The 25,485-nt window shown below is 40.7% G+C and overlaps 1 protein-coding gene across 7 annotated transcripts in view; it reads right to left on the minus strand.

The window, feature by feature from the left end:
• The window catches only part of LOC105480110 (MCF.2 cell line derived transforming sequence-like 2), a 261,761-nt gene that overhangs the window by 25,422 nt on the left and 210,854 nt on the right, over nucleotides 1-25,485 (minus strand). For all 7 annotated transcript variants that reach the window (XR_011619936.1, XR_011619935.1, XM_011738576.3 and 4 more), the window contains 5 exons: nucleotides 24,566-24,634; nucleotides 20,766-20,891; nucleotides 12,148-12,363; nucleotides 10,435-10,527; nucleotides 10,183-10,261 (listed from right to left, as the gene is read on the minus strand). Coding sequence is in view for 5 of the 7 variants with exons in the window: in XM_011738576.3 (XP_011736878.2) it covers nucleotides 10,183-10,261; nucleotides 10,435-10,527; nucleotides 12,148-12,363; nucleotides 20,766-20,891; nucleotides 24,566-24,634 (583 nt within the window). In the remaining 2 variants the exon portion in view is untranslated. The remainder of the gene's footprint in view (nucleotides 1-10,182; nucleotides 10,262-10,434; nucleotides 10,528-12,147; nucleotides 12,364-20,765; nucleotides 20,892-24,565; nucleotides 24,635-25,485) is intronic.

Genomic DNA, 25,485 nt, shown 5'->3' on the forward strand with positions numbered 1-25,485 from the left:
TCCTGACTGTCCCAGGCTAGGCTCCAGATCATCACTGAATGTGCTCACTTCAAGGCAGCTCTGTGATTTTCAAGGTTCCTGGGCCTACCTTTTACTACCGATGTGACTGGCACGTGTTGCCCAGTTGCTAGGATGGGATCATAGCCTTGATTTCTGCCAGGACTGGGGCTTTGCCTTGTATCCCACCCACAGCACTACCTGCTCCTGCACCCTTCCGGGTGGGGCCTGATCTTTCCCCGCAGTCTCCCTACACCTCCCGATCATAGGTAGTCATGCCACAGCTGAGGAGCTTGTCCCAAACCTCAGTGCCTGCCTCCCTCCTCAGCTTCTTGTGCTGCTGTATCTCACCCATCAGTGACACGCTTCTCTTCCCTGCCCAAGCCCTAGCTGACTCCATAACACCTGGGTACAATGTCCTCTTCTGCCTGGTTATCTCTGAGAGGCCCTCTCTCTAAATCCCTCATTGGCTCCCACTGTCCTTCCTCTCACCCATGGCCCTGAGGTCACTCTATGCTTTGGCCAGTGTATAGGGTTATTATGCTTAACAATCCACAAAGGTTGAAAGGTGTTGTAGGATGGTGTAAAAATGAATCTAGGAGATAATGTTTATATGTCAGAGCTTTGTAAAGTGCTCAGCAGGCATAAGGTACTGACAGTCCTGATATTCCTGATCTTGGAACCTGGGACACCATCTTCTCAACATTGCTTGGATACCCTCAAGGGTATCCAGAGAGCCTGAGTCTGCATTCTGCTCCTGGTTCAGCCCAGGGCCCTGGTTCCCACTCACTCACCATCCACTGTGGGCCCTCTCTGAATTCTTAGAGCCCTTGCCATTTGCATCACTCACAGAGACATTTCATCAGACCCTACTTGGTGTACTAGGCTCAGGAGACTCCGTTCTGCTGCGGATAAGTTGTGTAAAATTGACCCTCTGCTTGCACATCTGTAAAAGGAAGGGGCTGGTACAACACCACTGGGCCTTTCAGTTCAGTAGTGTTTTTCTTTTTATCTAAACTACAGGCTGGGGCCTGGTTTTGCTTCTTATCTAGATTTTTGCATTCCTGTCACAACCTAGAGAGCACAGTGCAGGTCTTAAGGAGGGCTTGAGAAATCTCTTTCTGAATTGTCAACTGAATAAATGTCATATCTTCATAACAAACTTGTCTTTTTCTGCAGGGCCAGGAAGGCAGCAGGGGAGTCAGTTAGAATTTAAATTTTAGATTAAGCTTAATATTGTTAAGAAGTCAATTCTCACCAAATTGGTCTAGAGGTTTTACATAATCCTAATCAAAATCTCAATTAGTTTTTTTGAGAAGTTGACAAGCAGATTCTAAAATATATATAGAAGTATAAAGGACAGAGAATAATCAAAACAACTTTAAAAAGGAAGAACAAAATTAGAGGACTCTAACTACCTCATTTTAAGACTTATTAGAAAGCAGCAGTAACCAAGATAGTGAGGGACTGATGTCAAGGACTTATCAGAAAGCAGCAGTAACCAAGATAGTGAGGGACTGATGTCAAGGTAGACAAATAAATCAATGGAAATGAATCAGGCATCCAGAAATAGATGCAGCTACATAAATAGTCAGTTGGAGAAAGAATAGTGTTTTTAACAACTGGCAATGGAAAAACTAGAACATCAATATGCAAAGGACTGAACTTTGATCCATACCTCACACCACATACAAATCAAAAACAGAAACAAACAAATAAACAAACCAACACCCAAAATGGATCAGCGACCTAAATGTAAAACTATAAAACTTCTGGAAGAAAACATAGGGAGGAAATCTTTATGGCGTTTGGATAGTGATTTCTTAGGCAGGACACCAAAAGCATGCTCCATACAATTTTAAAATTAAATATTATAAGAATTAAAGTCTTTTGCTCTTCAAAAGTTACTCTTAGGAGAAAAATATGCCACACACTAAAAGAAAATATTTACAAAGCATTAAAAGGACATGTATCTAGGATATACATAAAAATTCTCAAAACTCAATAATAAGAAAACAATGAGCAAAAGATTTGAACAGACACTTCACCAAAGAAGATATAAAGATGGCAAAGCAGCACATAAAGAGATGCTCAACCATTAGTTACTAGAGAAAAGCAAATTAAAACCTTAATGACATACCACTATGCCCCTATTAGAAATCTGAAAATTTTAAAGACTGACAATACCAAGAATTGGTGAGGACATGGCACAAGTGGAATTCTCATACATTACTATGGGAATGGAAGATGGTATAATCACTTTGGAAAGTAATTAGAAATTTCCTAAAAATTAAACATACACCTACCATATGGCCAAACCATTATACTCTTAGGTATTTACCTAAGAGAAATAAAAACACATGTCCACAGGAAGACTTGTACTTGCATGTTCATAGCAGCATTATTCAAAATGGCCCCAAAGCAGACACAAATCGGATGTTCATTAACAAGTAAATAGATAAAGAAAATGGGGTCTAGCCAAACAATGAAATACTACTCAGCAACAACCAAAATATGTACTATTGTTTACAAAATGCAACATAGACGAATCTCAGAATAAATATGCCAAGGAGAGAAGCCAGACCAAAAAAAAGTACATACTGTATTATCTCTTATGAAATTCTAGAAAATGCAAACTAACCTCTAGTGATAGAAAGGAGATCGGTCATCACCTGGGGTGGGTGAGGGAGGGGCAGGAGGAAGGGAATGCAAAGGAGTGTGAACAAACCTTTGCGGATGATAGGCATGTTCATTATCCTGACTGTGGTGATGCCTTACAGATATATACAGATGTCAAAACTTATCAAATTGTACACTTTAAATATGTGTGGTTTATCGTGTCATTATACCTCAGTAAAGGAGTTTTAAAAATTATAGTAAAAAGTCTCTACCTAGAAACCTTAATAAGCTAAAATGTATGTCCCCAGGACTAACCCTAGCTATTCTATAGTTCTGGGGTGGAACCAGAAATCTGCATTTGTAGCAAGCCCTTCAAATAATTTGAATGCAGGTGGTCCTTAAACTACCGTTTGAGAAACACTGACCTAGTGAGTAAGGATTTCTAAACAAGCTTGTGACTAGAATGTTGTTTCTGCAGGAAACAAGTAATTTTTTCTACTAGTGTTACCATATCATTCCGTATTAAGCCTCTAGGACACTCCTATTCAATTACCACAACATATATTTAACATAATATTAATAGTTGTAAAACAAAAGCAAATCATAGTTTTTCCCATCTTATTTTTATACAAAGTAAAATCAATGATATAATCTTGTTACTGGTTCTTGGCAGTTACCTACAGTTTAAATCAAGAGCTTATGTTGCTTGGTTTTTGTGACAGAAAACTGATGTGGTGGCTTCCCAGTTACACTACTTGGTTTATCTTTTCCCTTATCTTATGATGCACACCCCTTGCACATTCCTGAGCAGCTGATGATCACAGAAGACCTAGAAAAAGTGTGAGCTAGTTGCATTCCTGCTATCTCTAAAGACAAAGGTTATCTTTTCATTTTTACGTGATTTTTCTTACCCAAAATGCAAACCACTGCCAGTATAAATGATGGAAGATAGACTTTCCACATGAGACTGACATTTCTTCACCCTAGTAACATTACCTGAGAGGAACATCAGAACTCAATTGATAAAGTTTGCTGTGGATTTTCCCACCAAATATCCCTACTATTATGAGAATTGGTTCAAAAACAAAACAAAACAAAAAAACAAAATGAAAGGATAAAGCCTACTTAAAGATGATTTTTACTTGCTGAAAGGAGTACAGCATGTGACATCAGTCAAAATGGTGGAGAAAAAAACCCTCCCCAAATTCTCTTCTTTGTGAAAGCATGGAAAAAACTGGCCAAAAATGGTCAGAAAATTTATTTTCAGAACACTGGAAAATTTTTTTCCTTTTTAAAAATTTTTTTATTATACTTTAAGTTCTAGCGTACATGTGGACAATGTGCAGGTTTGTTACATATGTATACATGTGCCATGTTGGTGTGCTGCACCCATCAACTCATCATTTACATTAGGTATATCTCCTAATGCTATCCCTTCCACTTCCCCCTAACCCACGACAGGCCCCAGTGTGTGATGTTCCCCTTCCTGTGTCCAATTGTTCTCATTATTCAATTCCCACCTACGAGTGAGAACATGCGGTGTTTGGTTTTCTGTTCTTGTGATAGTTGGTTCAGAATGATGGTTTCCAACTTCATCCATGTCCCTACAAAGGACACGAACTCATCCTTTTTTATGGCTGCATAGTATTCCATGGTGTATATGTGCCACATTTTCTTAATCCAGTCTATCATTGATAGGCATTTGGGTTGGTTCTAAGTCTTTGCTATTGTGAATAGTGCCACAATAAACATATGTGTGCATGTGTCTTTATAGCAGCATGATTTATAATCCTTTGGGCATATACCCAGTAATGGGATGGCTGGGTCAAATGGTATTTCTAGTTCTAGATCCTGGAGGAATGGCCACACTGTCTTCTACAATGGTTGAACTAGTTTACACTCCCACCACCAATGTAAGAGTGCTCCTATTTCTCCACATCCTCTCCAGCACCTGTTGTTTCCTGACTTTAATGATTGCCATTCTAACTGGTGTGAGATGGTATCTCATTGTGGTTTTGATTTGCATTTCTCTTGGCGAGTGATGATGAGCATTTTTTCATGTGTCTGTTGGCTGCATAAATGTCTTCTTTTGAGAAGTGTCTGTTCATATCCTTCGCCTACTTTTTGATGGGGTTGTTTGATTTTTTTGTTGTAAATTTATTTAAGTTCTTTGTGGATTCTGGATGTTAGCTCTTTGTCAGATGGGTAGATTGTAAAAATTTTCTCCCATTCTGTAGGTTGCCTGTTCACTCTGATGGTAGTTTCTTTTGCTGTGCAGAAGCTCTTTAGTTTAATTAGATCTCATTTGTCAATTTTGGCTTTTGTTGCCATTGCTTTTGGTGTTTTAGTCATGAAGTCCTTGCCCATGCCTCTGTCCTGAATGATATTGCCTAGGTTTTCTTCTAGGGTTTTTGTGGTTTCAGGTCTAACACTTAAGTCTTTAATCCATCTTGACTTAATTTTTGTATAAGGTGTAAGGAAGGGATCCAGTTTCAGCTTTCTACATATGGCTAGCCAGTTTTTCCAGCACCATTTATTAAATAGGGAATCCTTTCCCCATTTCTTGTTGTTGTCAGGTTTGTCAAAGATCAGATGGCTGTAGATATGTGGTATTATTTCTGAGGGCTCTGTTCTGTTCCATTGGTCTATATCTCTGTTTTGGTACCAGTACCATGCTGTTTTGGTTACTGTAGCCTTGTAGTATAGTTTGAAGTCAGGTAGTGTGATGCCTCCAGCTTTGTTCTTTTGGCTTAGGATTGTCTTGGCAATGCGGGCTCTTTTTTGGTTCTATATGAGCTTTAAAGTAGTTCTTTCCAATTCTGTGAAGAAAGTCTTTGGTAGCTTGATGGGGATGGCACTGAATCTATAAATTACCTTGGGCAGTATGGCCATTTTCACAATACTGATTCTTCCTATCCATGAGCATGGAATATTCTTCCATTTGTTTGTGTCCTCTTTTATTTCACTGAGCAGTGGTTTGTAGTTCTCCTTGAAGAGGTCCTTCACATCCCTTGTAAGTTGGATTCCTAGTTATTTTATTCCCTTTGAAGCTATTGTGAATGGGAGTTCACTCATTTGGCTCTCTGTTTATCTGTTATTGTTGTATAGGAATGCTTGTGACTTTTGCACATTGATTTTGTATCCTGAGACTTTGCTGAAGTTGCTTATCAGCTTAAGGAGATTTTGGACTGAGATGATGGGGTTTGCTAAATATACAATCATGTCATCTGCAAACAGGGACAAATTGACTTCCTCTTTTCCTAATTGAATACCCTTTATTTCTTTCTCCTGCCTGATTGCCTTGGCCAGAACTTCCAACACTATGTTGAATAGGAGTGGTGAGAGAGGGCATCCCTGTCTTGTGCCAGTTTTCAAAGGGAATGCTTCCAGTTTTTGCCCGTTCAGTATGACATTGGCTGTGGGTTTGTCATAAATAGTTCTTATTATTTTGAGATATGTTCCATCAATACCTAGTTTATTGAGAGTTTTTAGCATGAAGTGCTGTTGAATTTTGTCAAAGGCCTTTTCTGCATCTATTGAGATAATCACGTGGTTTTTATCTTTCGAGAACACGGGAAATTAAATGATGGCTTGCAGCAATCTGGAGAGCATTTGTTCAAGGAAAATGGCTGTGTCTCCGTATGAACAGTGAGCTTTTTAACTTGCCCTATTTCTATCCTCCCCTTCCTTGGGGGTAGCCTTAGAAATGAACAGCCTGCAATGATGGTGAAAATCAGCAGTCTGGCAGCCATGGGACGGGCAGAACAGGAATGGGGGACCTACGGAGCCTCAGTCTTATAGAATTATCATTATTTGACCTGTCCAGGGGTTTCTAGGAATACCCCACCTGCAAGGCTGTCTTTATTAGGCCTGACTCAGAACTTGCCCAATGTGAAAAGTCTTTTCCCCAAAGGCCTTTGTAGAAAATGATTACAGGCAATTGTTTAACTTCTTGGTTGCTTGAGGTATTGGCTAACAGTGGGGCAAACATGGGCTAATCAAGAAATTTAAAAGGGAAAGCTCAGGAATAAGATGATCATAGAGGCTTGTAAAGGCTCCAAAATATTTGTGAGACTCTAGAAGACCATGCACACATTTCCTGTGAATATGTTCAGGACAGATCTGAGAAGGCCCCATGATCTTACCTCTGGCTGATCTTGATGATCTGCACACACAGAAAGTGAAGGCTAGGCTAGAACTGTCAAGTGCCAGGCTGAGTGAGAAGGTGTGCCCTAATGTGCACACAGAGCCCCTTGGCAAAGACTAGAAGACTTATTGGTTTCAGGTGTTTAAAGAAATCTCTGTCGGGTCATTAGTATTTAAATCACTAAGCTAACTGAGCACAGGCTTCAAGGGCTGCACATAAATATAGACTTCACAGAATTCGTTTAGAAAAGTCACTAAAACAAACAACAATAAACAGTAACAACAACAAACAGGAGAGGTGGGAAAGTCCAATTTCCAGAGTTGCTACATTATGTTATTTAAAATGTCTAATTTTAACAGAAAATTATGAGACATATAAAGAAATAAGAAAATGCAGTCTATACCCAGGGAAAAAGCAAAACCAGTCAATAGAAACTGTTCTGAGGCTGGGTGCTGTGGTTCATGCCTGTAATCCCAGCACTTCAGGAGGCTGAGGCAGGCGGATCACCTGAGGTCTGGAGTTCAAGACCAGCCTGACCAACATGGTGAAACCCCATCTATACAAAAACAAAACAAAACAAAACAAAACCCAAAAATTAGCTGGGCATGGTGGCGTGCACCTGTAATCCCAGCTACTTGGGAGGCTGAGGCAGAAGAATCACTTGAACCCAGGAGGCAGAGGTAGCAGTGAGCCAAGATTGCACCACTGCGCTCTAGTCTGGGCTACAGAGCAAGGCTCTGTCTCAAAAAAGAAAGAAAAAAAGAGAAAGAACAAAAGAAAGAAAGAAAGAAAGAGAGAAAGAAAGAAAATAACTCTTCCCGAGGAAGCCAAGATACTGACCTTACTAGACCAATACTTTAAATGAACTATTTTTACATGTTCAAGAAGTGAAAGGAAATCAAATATGAAGACTAAAGGAAAGTAAAAGAACAAATCCTCATCAAATAGAGAATATAAATATTTGTTTTAAAGGACCAAACAGAAATTCTAGATTTCAAAAGTATAATAATTGAATGAGAAATTCACTAGAGTGGCTAGATGGCAGATCTGAGTAGGCAGAAGAAAGTATGAGAGAACTTAGATATAGGTTAATTGAAGCTATCCAGTCTGAGGAAGAGAAAGAAAGAGGAATGAAGGAAAAATGAATAGAGCCTCAGGGACTGCGAGATACCTTCAAGCATGCTAATAATGCATAATGGCAGTCTCAGAAGGAGAGAGGGGTAAATGGGCTAAAATAATATTTAAAGAAACAATGGCTGAACATTTCCCAAATTTGATGAAAAACATTAATCTTTACCTTCAAGAAAGTCTATAAACCCCAAAAAATATAAATTCAAAGAGATCAAGATCCACACCTAGACATATCATAATCAAACTGTCAACAAAGACAATGAAAGAATCTTGAAAGCAGCAAGCATACAGAAGGACTCTTCAATAAGATTAACAGCTGATTTCTATCAGAAATCACAGAATCCAGAGGGCAATGGCATGACATATTCAAAGTGCTTAGAAAAAAAAGAGTGTCAACAAAGAATTCTATACCTAAAGGCAATTTATTTCCAACAATGATGCCAAGACCATTCAAAGTGGGCAAAGAATAGTCTTTTCAATCAATGGTTCTGGGACAATGGATATCCACATTTAAAAAAATGAACTTGGGTCCCTAATTCACATCATATACAAAAATTAACTTGGAATGAATCAAAGACTTAACTGTAAGAGTTAGAACTATAAACTCTTTGCAAAGAACACTATCAAGAGAGTAAAAAGACAATGCACAGTATGGGAAAAAATACTTGCAAATAATATATCTGATAAAAGTCCAGTATCCAGAATAACCATAAAATGACAAGCTAATTAAAAAACATACAAAGGAGTTAATAGACATTTCTACAAAGAAGATACACCAATGACCAATATGCATGTTAAAAGATGCTCAACATCACTAGCCATGAGGGAAATGTAAATCAAAATCACAATGAGATACCAGTACATGCCCACTAGGATGGCAATAATAATGATAATAATAAGGTTATTATAATGAACAATAAAAGTGTTAGTAAGGAAATGGAGAAAATTGAAGCCAACTATTATATTGCTGGTGTGAATGTGAAATGGTGGTATTGTTTTGAAAGATGATTTGGAAGTTCCTCAGAAAGTTAACAAAAGTTACCATATGGTCTGGCAATTCCACATACATACACTCAAGAAAATTGGAAATAAAGATTCATACAAAAATCTGTACACAAATATCCATAGCAGCTTTACTTACAGTATCCAAAAAGGGGAAAAAACCCAAATCTTCATCAACTAATGAATGGATAAACAAAGATGGTATATCCATACAATGGACTGTTATTCAGCCATAAAAATGTATGAAGTACTGATAGATACTACAACATAAATGAAACTTAAAAAAATATGCCAAGTGAAAGAAGCTAGACAGAAAGGGCTATATATGTAATGTGTAGAGGAAAATCCAATAGAGATAGGAAATACATTAGTGATTGCCAGGGGCTGGGGGAAGAGGAAAGATGGAGAATGATTGCTAATTGGTACAGAATTTTTTTGTTGGGAGAGAGTTATGAAAATATTTTGGAAGTAGAATTAGAATTAGGTTGTTAAATACTTTAAAACAAAAAACAGACGGGCGTGGTGGCTCACGCCTGTAATCCCAGCACTTTGGGAGGCCGAGGCGGGTGGATCACGAGGTCAGGAGATCAAGACCATCCTGCCCAACATGGTGAAAACCTGTCTCTACTAGAAATACAAAAATTAGCCAGACGTGGTGGCGCACCTGTAGTCCCAGCTACTCGGGAGGCTGAGGCAGGAGAATCACTTGAACCTGGAAGGCAGAGGTTGCAGTGAGCCTAGATGGCGCCACTGCACTCCAGCCTGGGCGATAAGAGAAAAAACTCCGTCTCAAAACAAAACAAAAGACAAAAGTAAAAAGTAAAAAAAATAGAATTAGACTAGGGATGGTTACTGAGCCTTGTGAATAGTCTAAAACCCACTGAATTGTGTACTTTAAGACAGTAAATTTTATGGTATGTTAATTATATCTTGATGTTTTAAAAAAGTAGTACAGTGTCTGAAAGGTAGTATTGGCCATTTGAATCTCTGTTAACATTTTCTTGGGTGGCCTTCAGATTTTTGATTAAGAAGTTGACCTTGGCAATTAGGTGGTGGGGGGAACACAACCAAAAGGGACAAACCAGCACAACCACACACAATCACACAACCCCTCCACCTCCACCACAGTCAAAAGCGAGCACAGGTGCTTCCAGGGACTTTGAAAATGTGGCCACATTTGTTTTCCCAGCAAACCATTTTCTTTAACAATATCCCCAATTTGCATATCCCCCACTGAGCTGAAATCAGTATAACTCTACAGGCGAAAGTCAGCAGGGGTAACCTACCTGTAATATTATTTTGTTGTTCCATCAATAATTTACTTATTTCTGAAAACCAACGGTCTCTGATTTCTTTTGAAGCTGCCTGCAATTACACATAAGAAAACACTATGAGTATAAGACTACCCTGAGTATTAATTGCAGAGTTTTTATTCTCCCAGTGACCGTTAGCATAATGAGATAGAAAACACTCGTCGAGTTATGGGAACACAATGAGGAAAGAGTAGAGGAGACCCATGGGGAAGGCATGAGCTTTACCTGCAGGATGTATTTCTCAAGTCCATTTCGACTGGCAATTTCAAACTTTCTATGGCTCCCCCTTCCAAGCTGGCGAATTGAAAGTGTCGTCAACTATTATAAAGAGGGAAGAGAAATGTTCTATACCATCGTTTTCTGATTTTAAAATAGTCCCTGTCAATCACTCTAATCCTTTCTGTCCCTGACAGCTCTCTTCTTTCATCTTCCTTTCAAGTTTTTGCTTTCCTCTCTTAATGACCCCAAGACAGCATAAAACACAATCTGGTACAGTGTCTTCTGTCTCATCTGCTTCAGAAGGTAACACAGACTGTTAACTTTCCACTGTATCTTTCTGCAGGAGGCGCTGCAGCCCTCAGCCTTTCAGTGAAGAGACCATTTCTCCTTCAACACCTATTTTACAACTTTCTTTTTTTTTTTTTTTTTTTTTTTTGAGACGGAGTCCCGCTGTGTCACCCAGGGTGGAGTGCAGTGGCCAGATCTCAGCTCACTGCAAGCTCCGCCTCCCGGGTTTTTACGCCATTCTCCTGCCTCAGCCTCCCGAGTAGCTGGGACTACAGGCGCCCGCCACCTCGCCCGGCTAGTTTTTTGTATTATTTAGTAGAGACAGGGTTTCACCGTGTTAGCCAGGATGGTCTCGAACTCCTGACCTCGTGATCCGCCCGTCTCGGCCTCCCAAAGTGCTGGGATTACAGGCTTGAGCCACCGCGCCCGGCCACAACTTTCTACATAATAGTAACTGAACAAGGATCCATTAAGAAACATAAGCAACAAGGCCGGGTGTGGTGGCTCATGCCCCTGTAATCAGTCCTGTAATTCCAGCACTTTGAGAGGCCTAGGTAGGTGGATCACCTGAGGTCAGGAGTTCGAGACCAGCCTGACCGACACGGTGAAACTCTGTCTCTACTAAAAATACAAAATTAGCTGGGTGTGTTGGTGCGCACCTGTAATCCCAGCTACTCGGGAGGCTGAGGTAAGAGAATTGCTTGAACCTGGGAGGCAGAGGTTGCAGTTAGCCAAGATCATGCCATTGCACTCCTGCCTGGGCAACAAGAGCAAAACTCTGTCTCAAAAAAAAAAAAAAAGAAAAAGAAAAAAGAAACATAAATAACAAAGGCTACTATGAACAAATTAACAGCTTTAATCACAAGAGCATAAATGTATAGGTGTGTGACTCCTGTATGTGTGTGTGTGTGTGTGTGTGTGTGTGTACCTGATAGCTAACTGGCTACACAGATAGCTAAACAGTTTCTAAACAGGCGAGAAAACAATGCTTGGTGTGGGCCTGGGTCCCTTAGACCCCAAGGTCAGGACAATGCCTGCACTTAGACACAAAGATGCACCGTTGAGAAGGGCAAATCTAAGATGAAATCCAGCCCATGTTCTCACCACTATGCCTTTCACCTCTCTTTCACCTCTTTGCCTGGAGGAAAGAGGGTACTTTTACTAATTAGTTTGTCCAGACCGGCTACCATACAGTCTTTTTTCTCTAGTACAAAGGCATCTCCTATGCCAGCCCTGGCCCTGTCTAGAGACTGATCGTAAGCTCTGACCCTGGAGTCAGACAGACCTGGGTACGGATTCTAGCCGTGTGGGGTGGTATTTGGCAAGTTAACTTCACCTCTCTGCACTGCAGCTTCCTCATCTGTAAAATAAGGAAACAATCTCTCTCTTTCTGCACAGGGCAACTCCCAGATGCAATAGGACTCCCTTTACCTTCATGGCCTTCTTGAAGCTGTAATGAGGAGACAATCCCTGGTCCCCAGGCTCCATTCGTATCTTACAGAACACTATTCCCCTTTCAAATAGGTAGATTTGCCTCTGGCTGGGCTTAAATCGAATCAAATCCTTCATTTTATAACGATCCTTGTGAATTGTCCAGACGCTGAAAGGGCCGTGCAGCAACAGCTTGCCTAGTTTTCCAATGTCATCCTTTTGGAAACACACATACAGGAAAAGAAGCTGTAAAATTACTTGACAGAGAAAGAAGCCTTTGTGGCCTGTTTTCAAATTTTAGAAAGCATGCTTCTTTGAAGTTTACAATTCTAACAGTGCTATTCAGGCTGATCTGTCACTAAATCAAAACTACAATTTTGTGAGCTTCACTGAGTGCGGCACCGTTTAGTTATACAAGGAAATCAATTCAGCTATGAAAGGTAATGCTACACGTAAAGAATGCTAGAAATACTTGAGCTAGAGATAGGGGACTGTGATATTTTTGACTCAGTTAATTTTTAACTAGCAGAATTCAATTTCCTCTGCACTATGTTTGATACGTGACAGTCTCCTTCAAAGGGACAAGAAATTAACATTTCAATTATGTCCAGGAGAGACAGAATTTTGGCTGCATTATGGACCCATGAGCATCTGTGTGTTCCATCTGCATCCTAACTTCTGCTTCAGGTATATGAGAATCTGAGAACATGAAGCTTTTTCTGAAAAGAGAAAGTTTAGTATGATCTAATCTTCATAATATTGTAATGGAAACATTAACTGCATTCAGCTCTGGGTTTTTCAGAGTGAGTCAACAGTGCCAAGATAATACCAAATGACAGGTAAAAGTCTGTTTGACTCTAGGTATATACTGAGTTGCCTCTCTCTCCACCAGCAAGGCTGCCTTTGTCACATGTCTGGTTGAAAGTTCAAATGAGATGACCCTGCCTTCTCTGAGCTCTCTTCAAAAGACAGTGGACTAAGACGAGCTGGGAGTGAGACATTTTATCTGGTATTTTTCAAAACTTTGATTGCTTAAAGCAGGTAAGAATTCATTTCCCTGAATAAAAACACCAAAAGGAACAAATTATTTGAAGGGGACAAAGACAAAGAAATCTCCCTAAGTGACCTCTAGCTGAGATCAATCCTTATGATTCCTGAGTTAATACCGGAAATACGTACTCCATTCATAATTCATTGGGCATTTTTATAATTTATAGTTTATATGTTAGGCAAACTTTAGGTTTGTTTTTTTTTTTTTTTAAAGAATTGACTTAACTTCTGAAACATTAAAAGAAAAACTTCAAGAGCAATAAACTCTAGTCATTTCTATGGTGTCTATGGCATTATTTTCTATGTTAATTTTTTATTTTCTTCTTTGGAAAATTTATATATGTCGACTGCGGTGAATAAAACCCTCAAATGTCCAGGAACGAGGCCTTCTTTCCTAAAAGCCAATGCTCCTGTTCTGTGTTAACAGTTCACCACATTCCAAAACAGAAGGGTGGAGAGGCCCATGAGGACCCTGGATAATTTTTTCACTCTATCTGCATCCATCAAGGACCTACTCAAATGTGATCACTACAGATCCTAGTGATTGCTTTTTCCTTTAAACTCATTCAGTTCGTACTCAATATCGACATAAATAGTGCAGGAAGTATGTTTTCGTAAAAGCAACTGGTAGAAGCAGATACTTAATATTCGCTGCATAAACACATGTCATCGGCACAGGTTGAGCATCCATAATTTAAAAAATCTGAAATCCTCCAACATCTGGAACTTTCTGAGAACCAGTATGACACTGGAAGTGAAAAATTCCATACCTGCCCACATGTGATGGGTGGCAGTCAAAACACAGTCAAAACTTTGCTTCACGCACCAAATTATTTTTTATTTATTTATTTTTTTGAAATGGAGTCTTGCTCTGTTGCCCAGGCTGGAGTGCAGTGGCACAACCTTGGCTCACTGTAACCTCCGTATCCTGAGTTCAAGGGACTCTCCTGCCTCAGCCTCCCGAGTAGCTGGGATTACAGGCGTGCATCACCATGCCCGGCTAATTTTTGTATTTTTAGTAGAGCTGGGGTTTCGGCATGTTGGCCAGGCTGGTCTCGAACTCCTGATCTCTGGTGATCTGCCCGCCTTGGCCTCCCAAAGTGCTTGGATTACAGGTATGACCAACTGCACCCAGCCTTCATGCACAAAATTATTTAAAACATGTAAAATTACCTTCAGTCTAACTGTATAAGGTATACATGAAACATAAATGAATTTCGTGTTTAGACTTGGGTTCCATCCCCAACATAACTCAATATGTATATGCAAATATTCCAATCCTCCCCTAAAAAAAAAAAAAAAGTCCAAAACACTTTTGGTCTCAAGCATTTTGGCTAAGGGATATTCAAACTTGTAGTTTCTATCTTACAATGTATTCACTCTCTACCTCACTTTAAACATTTGACACATCTTAGAGAAATACATACAGTATAGGCAGATAGAAAATAACTGAGAGAATTAGGGTGAAGAAAAAGCAAAGAAGTTGGGAGGTTGGCGCCTGCCTGTAGTCGCAACTACTTGGGAGGCTGAGGCAGGAGGATCACTCGAGTCCATGAGTTGGAGACCAGTCTGGGAAACATAGGGAGATCCCCATCCCTAAAAATAAAGATAATAAATCAGATGAACTGTTCCAGAAGGTGTAGAAGATGAAAGAAAAGATGAAGAGGTTATATGTAAAATGCATATAATAAAGTCATTTAAACTTGCTGCAGACTTGGCTCTGACTTTCTAATAGCAATACAGAGGGAAACATGGTGAGTGATATGATTTATTGTGTCTGAAGACATACACAAACAAGTTGTTCAGGAAAAGCACAGCTATTCCTGTTAAGCTATAAGAAACATTTCTCCCAATGATATGTTGTCACTGAGCAACATCCTCAACCACGCTCTACGTTAGAAAGAGGAACATGTTTTAGGTAAAGCTGCTCGTAAGAACACATGCGGTCAGTGTGGAGGCTCAACTGTCAAAGTAATTCTAGAAGAGGCTAGGATGATGGGGGAAGGGGCATAAGTCCAGGTGTCCTCTCTTTAATGACTTGTGGAAGATGGGGTGACGTGAGTTAAGGCATCCGCAAGGCTACAGACTATTACTGTAGAGGAAACAGCCCCAACCAGAAATGCTGAAGAGGCAGCCTCAGGCAGCTAGGTTTGTGCTTTATTACCTCTGAACCCTCCTTCTCACCCCATCCATAGCCATGCTGCTGTACCTTCATAGGCAAGTTTTGAGGTTCTCATGAGATTTTGGGGGAACACTCTTCAACTCAGTACAGGGGCATCACTGAACAAACTCCTTGGATGAATCAGTATTCCCTCACAGTGATGAGTATTTTGCTTCCTGTCCCGTACTCCCAAGCACCACTAAATGCCAATAAATAAATACTAGGGAATGCCGATAAATAAATAAATAAATACCAGGGAACATGTATCTGAAAGAGGTTGTGCAACGTGGCCTCTGACCTTGAGATCAATTACAGTCTAGTTGGAAAGAAAAGGTACACATGACGGAAAAGGTCATTCTTGCTCCTACTCAGGGATGTGAATTCAGAGAGGCACCAGCAGCTGACCACAGGGCCCCCAGCATAAAACAATGTGCCAGGGGTTGGAAGTGGCAATGTGGTATCTCCCTGAACTGAAGAAAACAGGAGGATGCGGTGACCAGCAGGAGATGGGGCTGTGAGATGCTTTAGGGGAAAGCAGGCAGCGGAATAAACAAAAAGGAAACGACTATGAAGAAGGTGAGTCATTAGAAATTATGAGGAAGAGGAAGACACTGACGGAAGGGAAAAAAACAGTCAGTAGGTGGCAAGAGGAGGGGCGAGCAGGCATGTAGGTGCACTTGACACATACAGGCAGGGCACACGGGTAAGAACCCCGGCTCCCTCCCCAGGCCCAGGCCCCAGAGCTGCTGTGGATCCCAGGTTTGTTCAGTTCCCATCTCCATGAGCCTGGCTTTGCCATTGTGACTTCTTGAGACGCCGCAGGTCAGCTTTCCAGTAAGCCCATTATCACCGGAAGTCACTGGAGAGAGTCGCTGGGTCTTTCAAGTCTGGCAGAAACATATGGGCACATATCCTCTGGGTCATATTGCACAATGGTTCTCAGACCACACATATGACAGGATCGCCCATCTCCACGCCCAAGGTCCAATCTCCAGCGGGTGAGCACATGCCCTACCCGGTGCTGATGAAGAGCAGGCACACACGCTTCACCGTCATCACGGTGTGTGCTGTGTGGAGCTACTCCACCTCCAACAGGAAGCTGCAGGGACATTCCCTGAGCAGGAGCAAGAATGACCTTTTCCATCATGTGTACCTTTTCTTTCCAACTAGACTGTAATTGATCTCAAGGTCAGAGGCCACGTTGCACAACCTCTTTCAGATACGTGTTCCCTGGTATTTATTTATTTATTGGCATTCCCTCGTATTTATTTATTGGCATTTAGTGGTGCTTGGGAGTAGGGGACAGGAAGCAAAAGACTCATCACTGTGAGGGAATACTGATTTATCCAAGGAGTTCATTCAGTGATGCCTCTGTACTGGGTTGAAGAGTGTTGCCCCAAAATCTCATGTCTATGAGAACCTCAAAATATGACCTTATTAGGAAAGAGGGTCTTTGCGGATATAATTGGTTAAGATGGGGTTGCACTTGGTTAGGATGTGTCCAAATCCAATGACCAGTGTCCTTATCAAAAGAGAAAACAAAGAAATGGAGACGCACGCTGAAGGAACAGCCATGCGAGGGCAGAGGCAGAAATTGGAGTGGGGCAGCTCTCAGTCAAGGAACTCCAAGAATTGCCGGCAGTCACCGGAAGCTCTGAAGAGGTAAGGAAGGATTCTTCCTGAGAGCCTTCAGAGGGAATGTGGGCCTGCTCACACCTTGATTTTGGACGTCTAGCCTTCAAAACTGTGAGAGAATAAATTTCTGTTGTTTGAAGTCAAGTAGTTTGTGGTTCTTTGTGACATCAGCCCTAGGAAACGAATATACTCCCAACTGTTTTCCACTAGTAACAAGTGTGGCCATATCACACGGTGTGTGGAAGAACCTGATGGTTGTGAACTCAGAGATGGAATATAGGGGCTACCTCAAACGAGTAAGTGATAAGTTAGATGGCCTCCTCTGTACAAGAAGTGATAGCAAAATCAATTAGTAAATGCTACCATTTTCATGCCTGGGCATTCTGTAGGTCAGAGCCCCGATACAAGGATTTCAAATGTGACTACATTGGCCAAATGAAGAGTCTGGCTGAGAGACTGAATCTAGGGAAGCTGGCCTCAGGAAGAGCTTCTTTTGGGTGCCCACGTTTCCATTCCTGGTAGTAAGAGTTAATGTGACTGTCACAAACTTATTGCACAAAGAAGCAGGAAACATCTGTATAAATGGATCCACACAGAGCCTGAGTCCAGAAATGAAAAGCAGAAGCTGTTGGAGCCTGTGATTACAATAGTCAGGGGCAAAAAGGTTTCTTCCTTTCCAGCCTGAGCAGGTCCCCATATAACTTACCACTAGGGCTGTTTATTCGGCATCTGCTGGGCGCCAGACACAGTGCTTGGTGCCTTACCCATCATTTAATCCTCATTTACTGCCGGCAACCACCTGCAATACAGGTGTTATGGAGGGGGCGGAGGGTGGAATGAACAAGGTACTTTGCCTGGGTCACTAGGATTATTTACTCAGCCCTATCTCTGCAGGTAACACTGGGGTAAGGAAAGAGGAAACTGCAATAGAAATAAAATCCTGGCCCTAGCCCACAACGAACTTCCAATACAAATACATCCTTTAGTGGTTTATATAGATTTGTTCCAAAAAGGAAGACTGTTCCATTCAATCTTTACAATTCAACTTTGGAACTTGTCCCTGGCAAGTCAGAATTTAAATGCATCTCTATTTTGCATTGGATTTGAAAAAAACTTTTTTTTTTTTTTTTGCAAATGCATAGAAGAAAATTATATCTCAGTGTTCCACAAAACAAATTTGTTTGGAAAAGAATTTTAAAATTCTGTGATTAAGTTAGACCCAGGACTAATTGAATATGCATAAAAAGGAGAAAATATAAATATCAGAAGGGATTTTTTTTCTAGTTGTTTTCTAGTTGTTTAATTGTGATAATTTAATTATCACATTCAATTTCTTTCCTTTATAAAACCAGGTTAATATTAAATTTCAAGCAGAGAAACTAAGAGGTTAAACTCTGGATTCAGCCATGCATATAGCATGTGATTATAAACACCTGTAATAAAACTCTACAAAATGGAGACAGAGTCTCAGAATCATTTGAGCTGAGTTAGAGGTAGTTGTTAGTCAACTCTAATCAGAATCAGATAAAGAGTGGAATAGCACCCTGGATAGGGAATGAACAAAAAATAGTCCAAACTGACAGCCATATAATCTTGAGTGAGTTAACTCTTCTTCCATGGATCTTCTTTTGAATCAGAAGGTTGAAAATTCCAATGCCTACTCCTCCATAATTCAACAGGATTATACAAAACTGTCAGGAGAAATCAGCTAATGTATTAGATGTAAAAGTAAGTTAAGTCTTAGTAGAAAAGGTACCAAAAAGCATCTGGCAAACGCACAGTTCTGAGGACACATGGTCAAAAAAGTCCTTTGCTTTGCGTGTAAAATCTCCAAATTCTATAAGCTGGTACATCCTATTTGCATGCAAACTAGCTTGGAATGAAATTAAGGCAGAATATTATTTCCTCATGTTTTAACCATTCTTTTCTCACAGCCTCCTCCTCCTATGTTATTTACACTAAGAGTTTCCTGCTCTGTGTATCATTTCCAGGACATTCATTAGATTCAGGGAAATGAAATTTAATAGGGGTGGCTAACACATGATTCAAGATTAAAGAAAGAACAGAAAGATGCCCCAAATTGACCTAACAAATTGTTCCCTTGACTTTCCTTAGCCAAAGAAGGAAGAATTATTACCAAGAAAATGATCCTTACACACAACATAACCCTACTCTGCAGTTTATGCATATCCTCTTGAATCATGCATCAGTCATGAGCAGAGGCACCTTGGAGTCCCAGGGGACAGTAACAGCATCATGGCTGGGATCACAGGGTTTGTGGGGCTAAGTTTCTGAGATCCAGGCCCAAGAAATACCAGCATGGGAAGTAAAAACATCTCATTTTTCGGACCTTAATAACTTTCATGGTTTGACTTATGACAAGGAAAGAAAAAGTCATTTCCTCTACCAAGACCTCATACATGGTATGTTCAAAACCAGACAAAAATGAAAAGAAAAAAAAAGGAAAAAGTATAATATAATCACAAGTGACAAAAAAGCAGAAGGGGTCACAGAGATGTGATGTAAGAAGAACTTGGCCTGGCACAGTGGCTCTTGCCTGTAATCCCAGCACTTTGGGAGGTGGAGACAGGTGGAACATGAGGTCAGGAGTTCGAGACCAGGTTGACCAACATGGAGAAGTCCCGTTTCTACTAAAAATACACACACACACACACAAATTAGCTGGGCATGGTGATGGGCGCCTGTAATCCCAGCTACTCAGGAGGCTGGGGCAGGAGAATCGCTTGAACCTCGTGGGCAGAGGTTGCAGTGAGTCAAGATTGTGCCATTGCACTCCAGCCTGGGCGACAGAGCAAGACTCTGTCTCAAAAAAAAAAAGAAGAACTCAACCTGCCTGCCATTGCTGGCTATGAAGCCATGAGCCACGGAGCGTGGGTGGCCTTTTTAAGCTGGAAAACTCAATGAGACAGATGCTAGTCTCCACAAAGGAAAGGAAACACCTTAATTTTAGCCCATGAGACTGTGTTGAACTTCTGACCCTGGAACTTCAAAATAATAATAATAATGAATTTATGCTGCTCTAAGCCACCAAACTTACGGTAATTTATTATGACAGTGAAATAAAACAAATACATCTGAATCAAAATCTAGAGTACTTCAAAGTAAAAAACAAAACAAGTCGAATATTAACTATGCTCCAGTCTCAAAGAGATCATACAGTTATAGGGGATGTTTTGCCTGGAATGCCTGGAACCAGCCTGCTCCAGATTAACACTGATGCTGGAGCTCAGCTCCCCAGTGTTGGCCTCTAAATGCATCTCTTGGGTTTTCATTAGACCATTTGGATTAAGGCATGTACACTGTATATTTTTGGGGCCTCTTCTGGGATCTGTGATATAAAATTGGGGCAAGAATATAGGACCTGTTTCCAAAATACTTTTCTCAGAGAAACTCTGAAACAAGAAGACAAATCTTTCACTATTTTAACAATGCCACAAGTTAGAAAATCAATTGCTCCTCCAGGACTTTTCCTCTGCCCATTTATGTTATGGCCCTTGACTTTCTGGTTTGTCCAGACAGTGGGTCAATCCCACATTCAGAACCCTGAGGAATAAACCCAAGATTCCTGAAGATGCCAAGGGACTGCTTGGAATCTCGTAGCCTGGGTTTACTAAGCGATTTAGGTGACTTTCCTCAGAGTTCAATTTCTTTACCATAGACGATCTCTCTGACTTTGCCAGAGCATTTCCTTGCTGTGTAGTATTGCACCTGCCTTTTGTGTGAGATGCTCTAACGCTGCTATGGAACATACCGGACATTCAGTCACTGCTGCTAGGTCCACAGCCAACTCACAGGACTTGATCAAATCCTCTATCACTGCCAAAGCTTGTTGTAGTTCAGCTGAGAATGCTGAAGCCTTGGTTCTCTTTGGCCCATCCTGTGGAAAACAAATGCCTTGTTGGAAATCAAAAGTATACAATCTGGAAAGCAAAGAAGGAAAACAGGACAGAGATGAGGAGCCGGGGATCCAGCCAACCCTGACTGAGAATGGTGGATATTGATCTGTCTCCCTGCTCCCAAAGCATGGTGGCTAAAGATGCTTGTGGTTTAGGTATATGATATAGAGACAAGCAAAATCATCTACTTCTGTGCATTGTACTAGTGAAGAATGGAGTTCATAAATCATGGAAATTATATTCCTGCTACATAAGAAACATATAGAACTCAGCTTTTTTTTTTTTTTTTTTTTTTGAGAGAGAGTTTCACTCTGTTGCCCAGGCTGGAGTGCAGAGGCACGAACTTGGCTCACTGCAACCTCTGCCTCCTGGGTTCAAGCAATTCTCCTGTCTCAGCCTCTCAAGTAGCTGGGATTACAGGTGAGCACCACCATGCCTGGCTAATTTTTGTATTTTTAGTAGAGACAGGGTTTTGCCATGTTGACCAGGCTGGTCTCGAACTCCTAACCTCAGGTGATCCGCCCCTCTTGGCCTCCCAAAGTGCTGGAATTACAGGCATGAGCCACTGTGCCTGGCCAGAATTCAGCTTTTTTAAAGCATGGAAAAACCTAGCTCCTTTTAAATAGGTTCCTCTCTCTTTTATACCCCTATTCCCTGGGGCTAATTGAAAAACAAAACAAAACAAAACAAAACCATATGGCCGGGCACAGTGGCTCACGCCTGTAATCCCAGCACTTTGGGAGACTGAGACAGTCAGAGCACTTGAGGTCAGGAGTTTGAGACCAGCCTGGCCAACATGGTGAAACTCCATCTCTACTAAAAATACGAAAATTAGCTTAGTGTGGTGGCGGGCACCTGTAATCCCAGCTACTTGGGAGGCTGAGACAGGAGAACTGCCTGAACCCAGGAGGCAGAGGCTGCAGTGAGCCCAGATTGTACCATTGCACTCCAGCCTGGGTAACAAGAGTGAAACCCTGTCTCAAAATTAAAAAAAAAAAATAATAAGAAAAAGAAAATTAAAAAAAATTGGCTGGGTGTGGTGGTGCGTGCCTATAATCCCAGCTACTCAGGAGGCTGAGGCAGGAGAATTGCTTGAACCCGGGAGGCAGAGTTTGCAGAGAGCCAAGATTGCACCAGTGTACTCCAGCCTGGGCAACAAAGTGAGACCTTGTCTCACAAAAAAAAAAAAAAAAAAAAGACAAATAAAAAGAGTACAATCTGAGTATCATATTCCTGTATTTAATGTGAAAGCTTTATTCCTATGGGTAAAATTATACTTAAAATCATCCCAGAGGAGGACATTTGTAAACTCCTATAGAGACAAAGAACTCCACAGAGGCTGCTATGTGAAAATTTACTAATGATTTACATGTAAAAGCCATAACATCATATTTGCACACTGAATCTCCCCCGACTCTGTTCTTCCTTCCTCCACTGTCCCTGGCCCTCCCCATACTGCACCCCATTACATATTTGCACAATGAATCTCCCCCGACTCTGTTCTTCCTTCCTCCACTGTCCCTGGCCCTCCCCATACTGCACCCCATTACAGATGCCAAAGAGATAAGCCAGCGCTCTGTACCTCCCAAACATAGAGACTCAGCATTCAGCGGAAAAGCAGTAACTAATTAAAGAGATCAATGTTCCAATTATAACCACAGTGACATTTAGGATGTGATTGGGATGATTGTTTCAGCTCAAAAGGCTTTTGCATGGGTTTGCGGTATTTTATCTCCCTGCTACTGACATGCTGTATTTATCTGTTACCTGGTAAATACACATAAAAAAATTTTTGGTTTATTCAATGTATTTTTTTAACATCTCAATTTCTACAATAAAGAACAGCTAGCCCCTTTGCTGCTCCCCATCTAGCCCTGACTCCTTTTGTGCTCTACAGCACAATGTAGTCAAAGGGTTTAATATTTTCTCAATCTATGCAGAAGCACTGGGTTTTTGCATCTTTGGATGAGAGACATGAGTGACAGGGCTGGTGAATGGAACAGATCATGCTGCTGCCTCTGAACAACGTACCATGGATTCGTCGCTTCTCATTCATAATAAAGAAGCTTCACTTCTTGGTAAGACTACAGACTCTCACCTGAATTTATTTTAACATCATCAATAAGGGATTAAGAGTTCTTGGCAGGGCGCAGTGGCTCATGCCTGTAATCCCAGCACTTTGGGAGGCCGAGAGTGGTGGATCACGAGGTCAGGAGTTCAAGACCAGCCTGGCCAACGTCATGAAATCCCATCTCTACTAAAAATACAAAAATTATCCAGGTGTAGTGGCGGGTGCCTGTAATCCCAGCTACTCAGGAGGCTGAGGCAGGATAATAGCTTGAACCTGGGAGGTCTCCACCTCTGCAGTGAGCTGAGACCATGCCATTGCACTCTAGCCTGGGTGACAGAGTGAGACTCTGTCTCAAAAAAATAAACAAATAAACAAATTTTTTAAAAAAGTTCTTATACCAGGCATCTTTCTCCTTACCTAACACTGAATGCTCAGTTTCCTTTCAGATCCTCACATGCTCCTATCCTCCTTCCTTCCACTAACCCTTCTTCACAAAACATGAGGTGGCTAGGGTTTTGAATTATATAATATAGGTTTCAGAAAAATCCTTGAAAACATTATTAAACTCCTCTAACTAGGGGTAGCTCCTCTTGCTCCCGGCTGTAAAAATACTACCTGTGTCCTGAGCTGCTTCTGTTTTCAAGGGGTCCTTGTCATCCATTCTGAGCAGAAAGGGCATGCAAATGACTGACCCATGAGACATGTCTTAAGTGTTTATTGCTAAAACTAGAATATTCTATAGAAAATGGAAGAGAAACCCCACTGCTAAACCACAGATTTCTTTCCAACCTGATGTGGTCACAGTCACCATTTCTTCTAAGGGAACTTTGGCAGATTCTTAGAGTTCACACACACACACACACACACACACACACACACACACAGAGAGAGAGAGGAGAACAAGACATAACACATACAAATTAGATACACTAAGAGGTACAAAGAAGAAAACATAATCCTACCATTCAGGAAAACCATAGCAGACATTTTATCATATTTATTTACTTCCAGTCTTTTATGTATGCATTTTACGTATTTGCTTAATTTTGTTCCCATTAAAATTTTTTTTGGCTGGGCGCAGTGGCTCACGCCTGTAATCCCAGCACTTTGGAGGCCGAGGCGGGTGGATCACCTGAAGTCAAGAGTTAGAGACCAGTCTGGCTAACATGGCGAAACTCCGTCTCTACTAAAAATAAAAAAATTAGCTGGGCATGGTGGTGGGCACCTGTAATCCCAGCTACTTGGGAGGCTGAGGCAGGAGAATCGCTTGAACCCAGGAGGTGGAGGTTGCAGTGAGTCAAGATTGCACCATTGCACTCCAGCCTGGGCAACAGAGTGAGATTCTGTCTGAAAAAAAAAAATTATGTGGAAGGAAGAAAATACATTACCACTTCCCTTTGGGCTGCAAATCCCTACTTTAAAATTGCCTTTGATTTTTTTCTTGACTATGAGTTATAGGATACATACAGTTTTAGGAAATCTAGACAATAAAGATCACAAAGTAAAATTGCTGTAAATCCTCTGACCCATAGACAAACACCATTAACAATCAGTTATATAAATGTAATATTTAATATCCAGTACCTTAGCCGAGCCTCCTAGTTCACCTGGGTCTAGCTCCATATCTTCTGGAGACTCGAAATCCAGCAGACCCTGCATTAACCCAAAAGTCTTGTTGAAAATTAAAACGTAGATTGCCATCAAAATGTAGATTGTCAACAAAATCTACTGTGCAAACTATCTGTCACCAGTGCTAAGCTGACTGAGAATGTGTGTAAATGTGTAAGAGGGAAAGAATAAATGATGTATTTGGCACAGGGTTCTTTCCACAAACCTAGAATCATATTGTACACCCTATTTTGTAGACTGCTTTTTCTCATTCAACAATATCTCATGAATATTTTCCCCTTATATTTTTCTAAAACATGGGCTTTGATTGTGGTAGCGTGTTATATTTTATAGATAAACCATAATCGAATTATAGTCCCCCTTATCATTAAACATTTAGGTTTAACAATATTTTTTACTATAATAATGATAATAACTTTTGTGCATTTTTCTTAAAGCTAAATTCCTAGAGTGGAATTGTAAATGTTAATAGTTTTGAGGCATATTTCCAAGTTCTTCACAGAAGGACTGTGTTCCTGCCAGCTATATAGGAAAGCTTGTCTCACCAGCTCCTAGCCTACAAGGGGTAGTACCATTTAATAAAAAATCTTTAACAATTGAATGAAAAGAGAAATCCTACCTCACTGTTGTTTTATTTTGACTTCCTTAGATAACTAGAGGTGTAGAACTTTTTAAAAAAATGTTTGCTACTAGCGGTGTTTATTATGCAAACTGCTATGTCCTTTGCACATCTTTTTATTATAATTTCCAAGAGCACATGATTCATTAAGCATACTGACCATCTGTTACATATTTTGTTCACGTTTTCCCCAACGTTTCATGAGTCTTTGTCTTTAATGGTATAAGCTATCACTGATCACCCTCTCCCCAAGACC

This window comes from Macaca nemestrina, chromosome 2 (assembly GCF_043159975.1).
Source record: "Macaca nemestrina isolate mMacNem1 chromosome 2, mMacNem.hap1, whole genome shotgun sequence".
Classification (NCBI taxonomy): domain Eukaryota; kingdom Metazoa; phylum Chordata; class Mammalia; order Primates; family Cercopithecidae; genus Macaca; species Macaca nemestrina.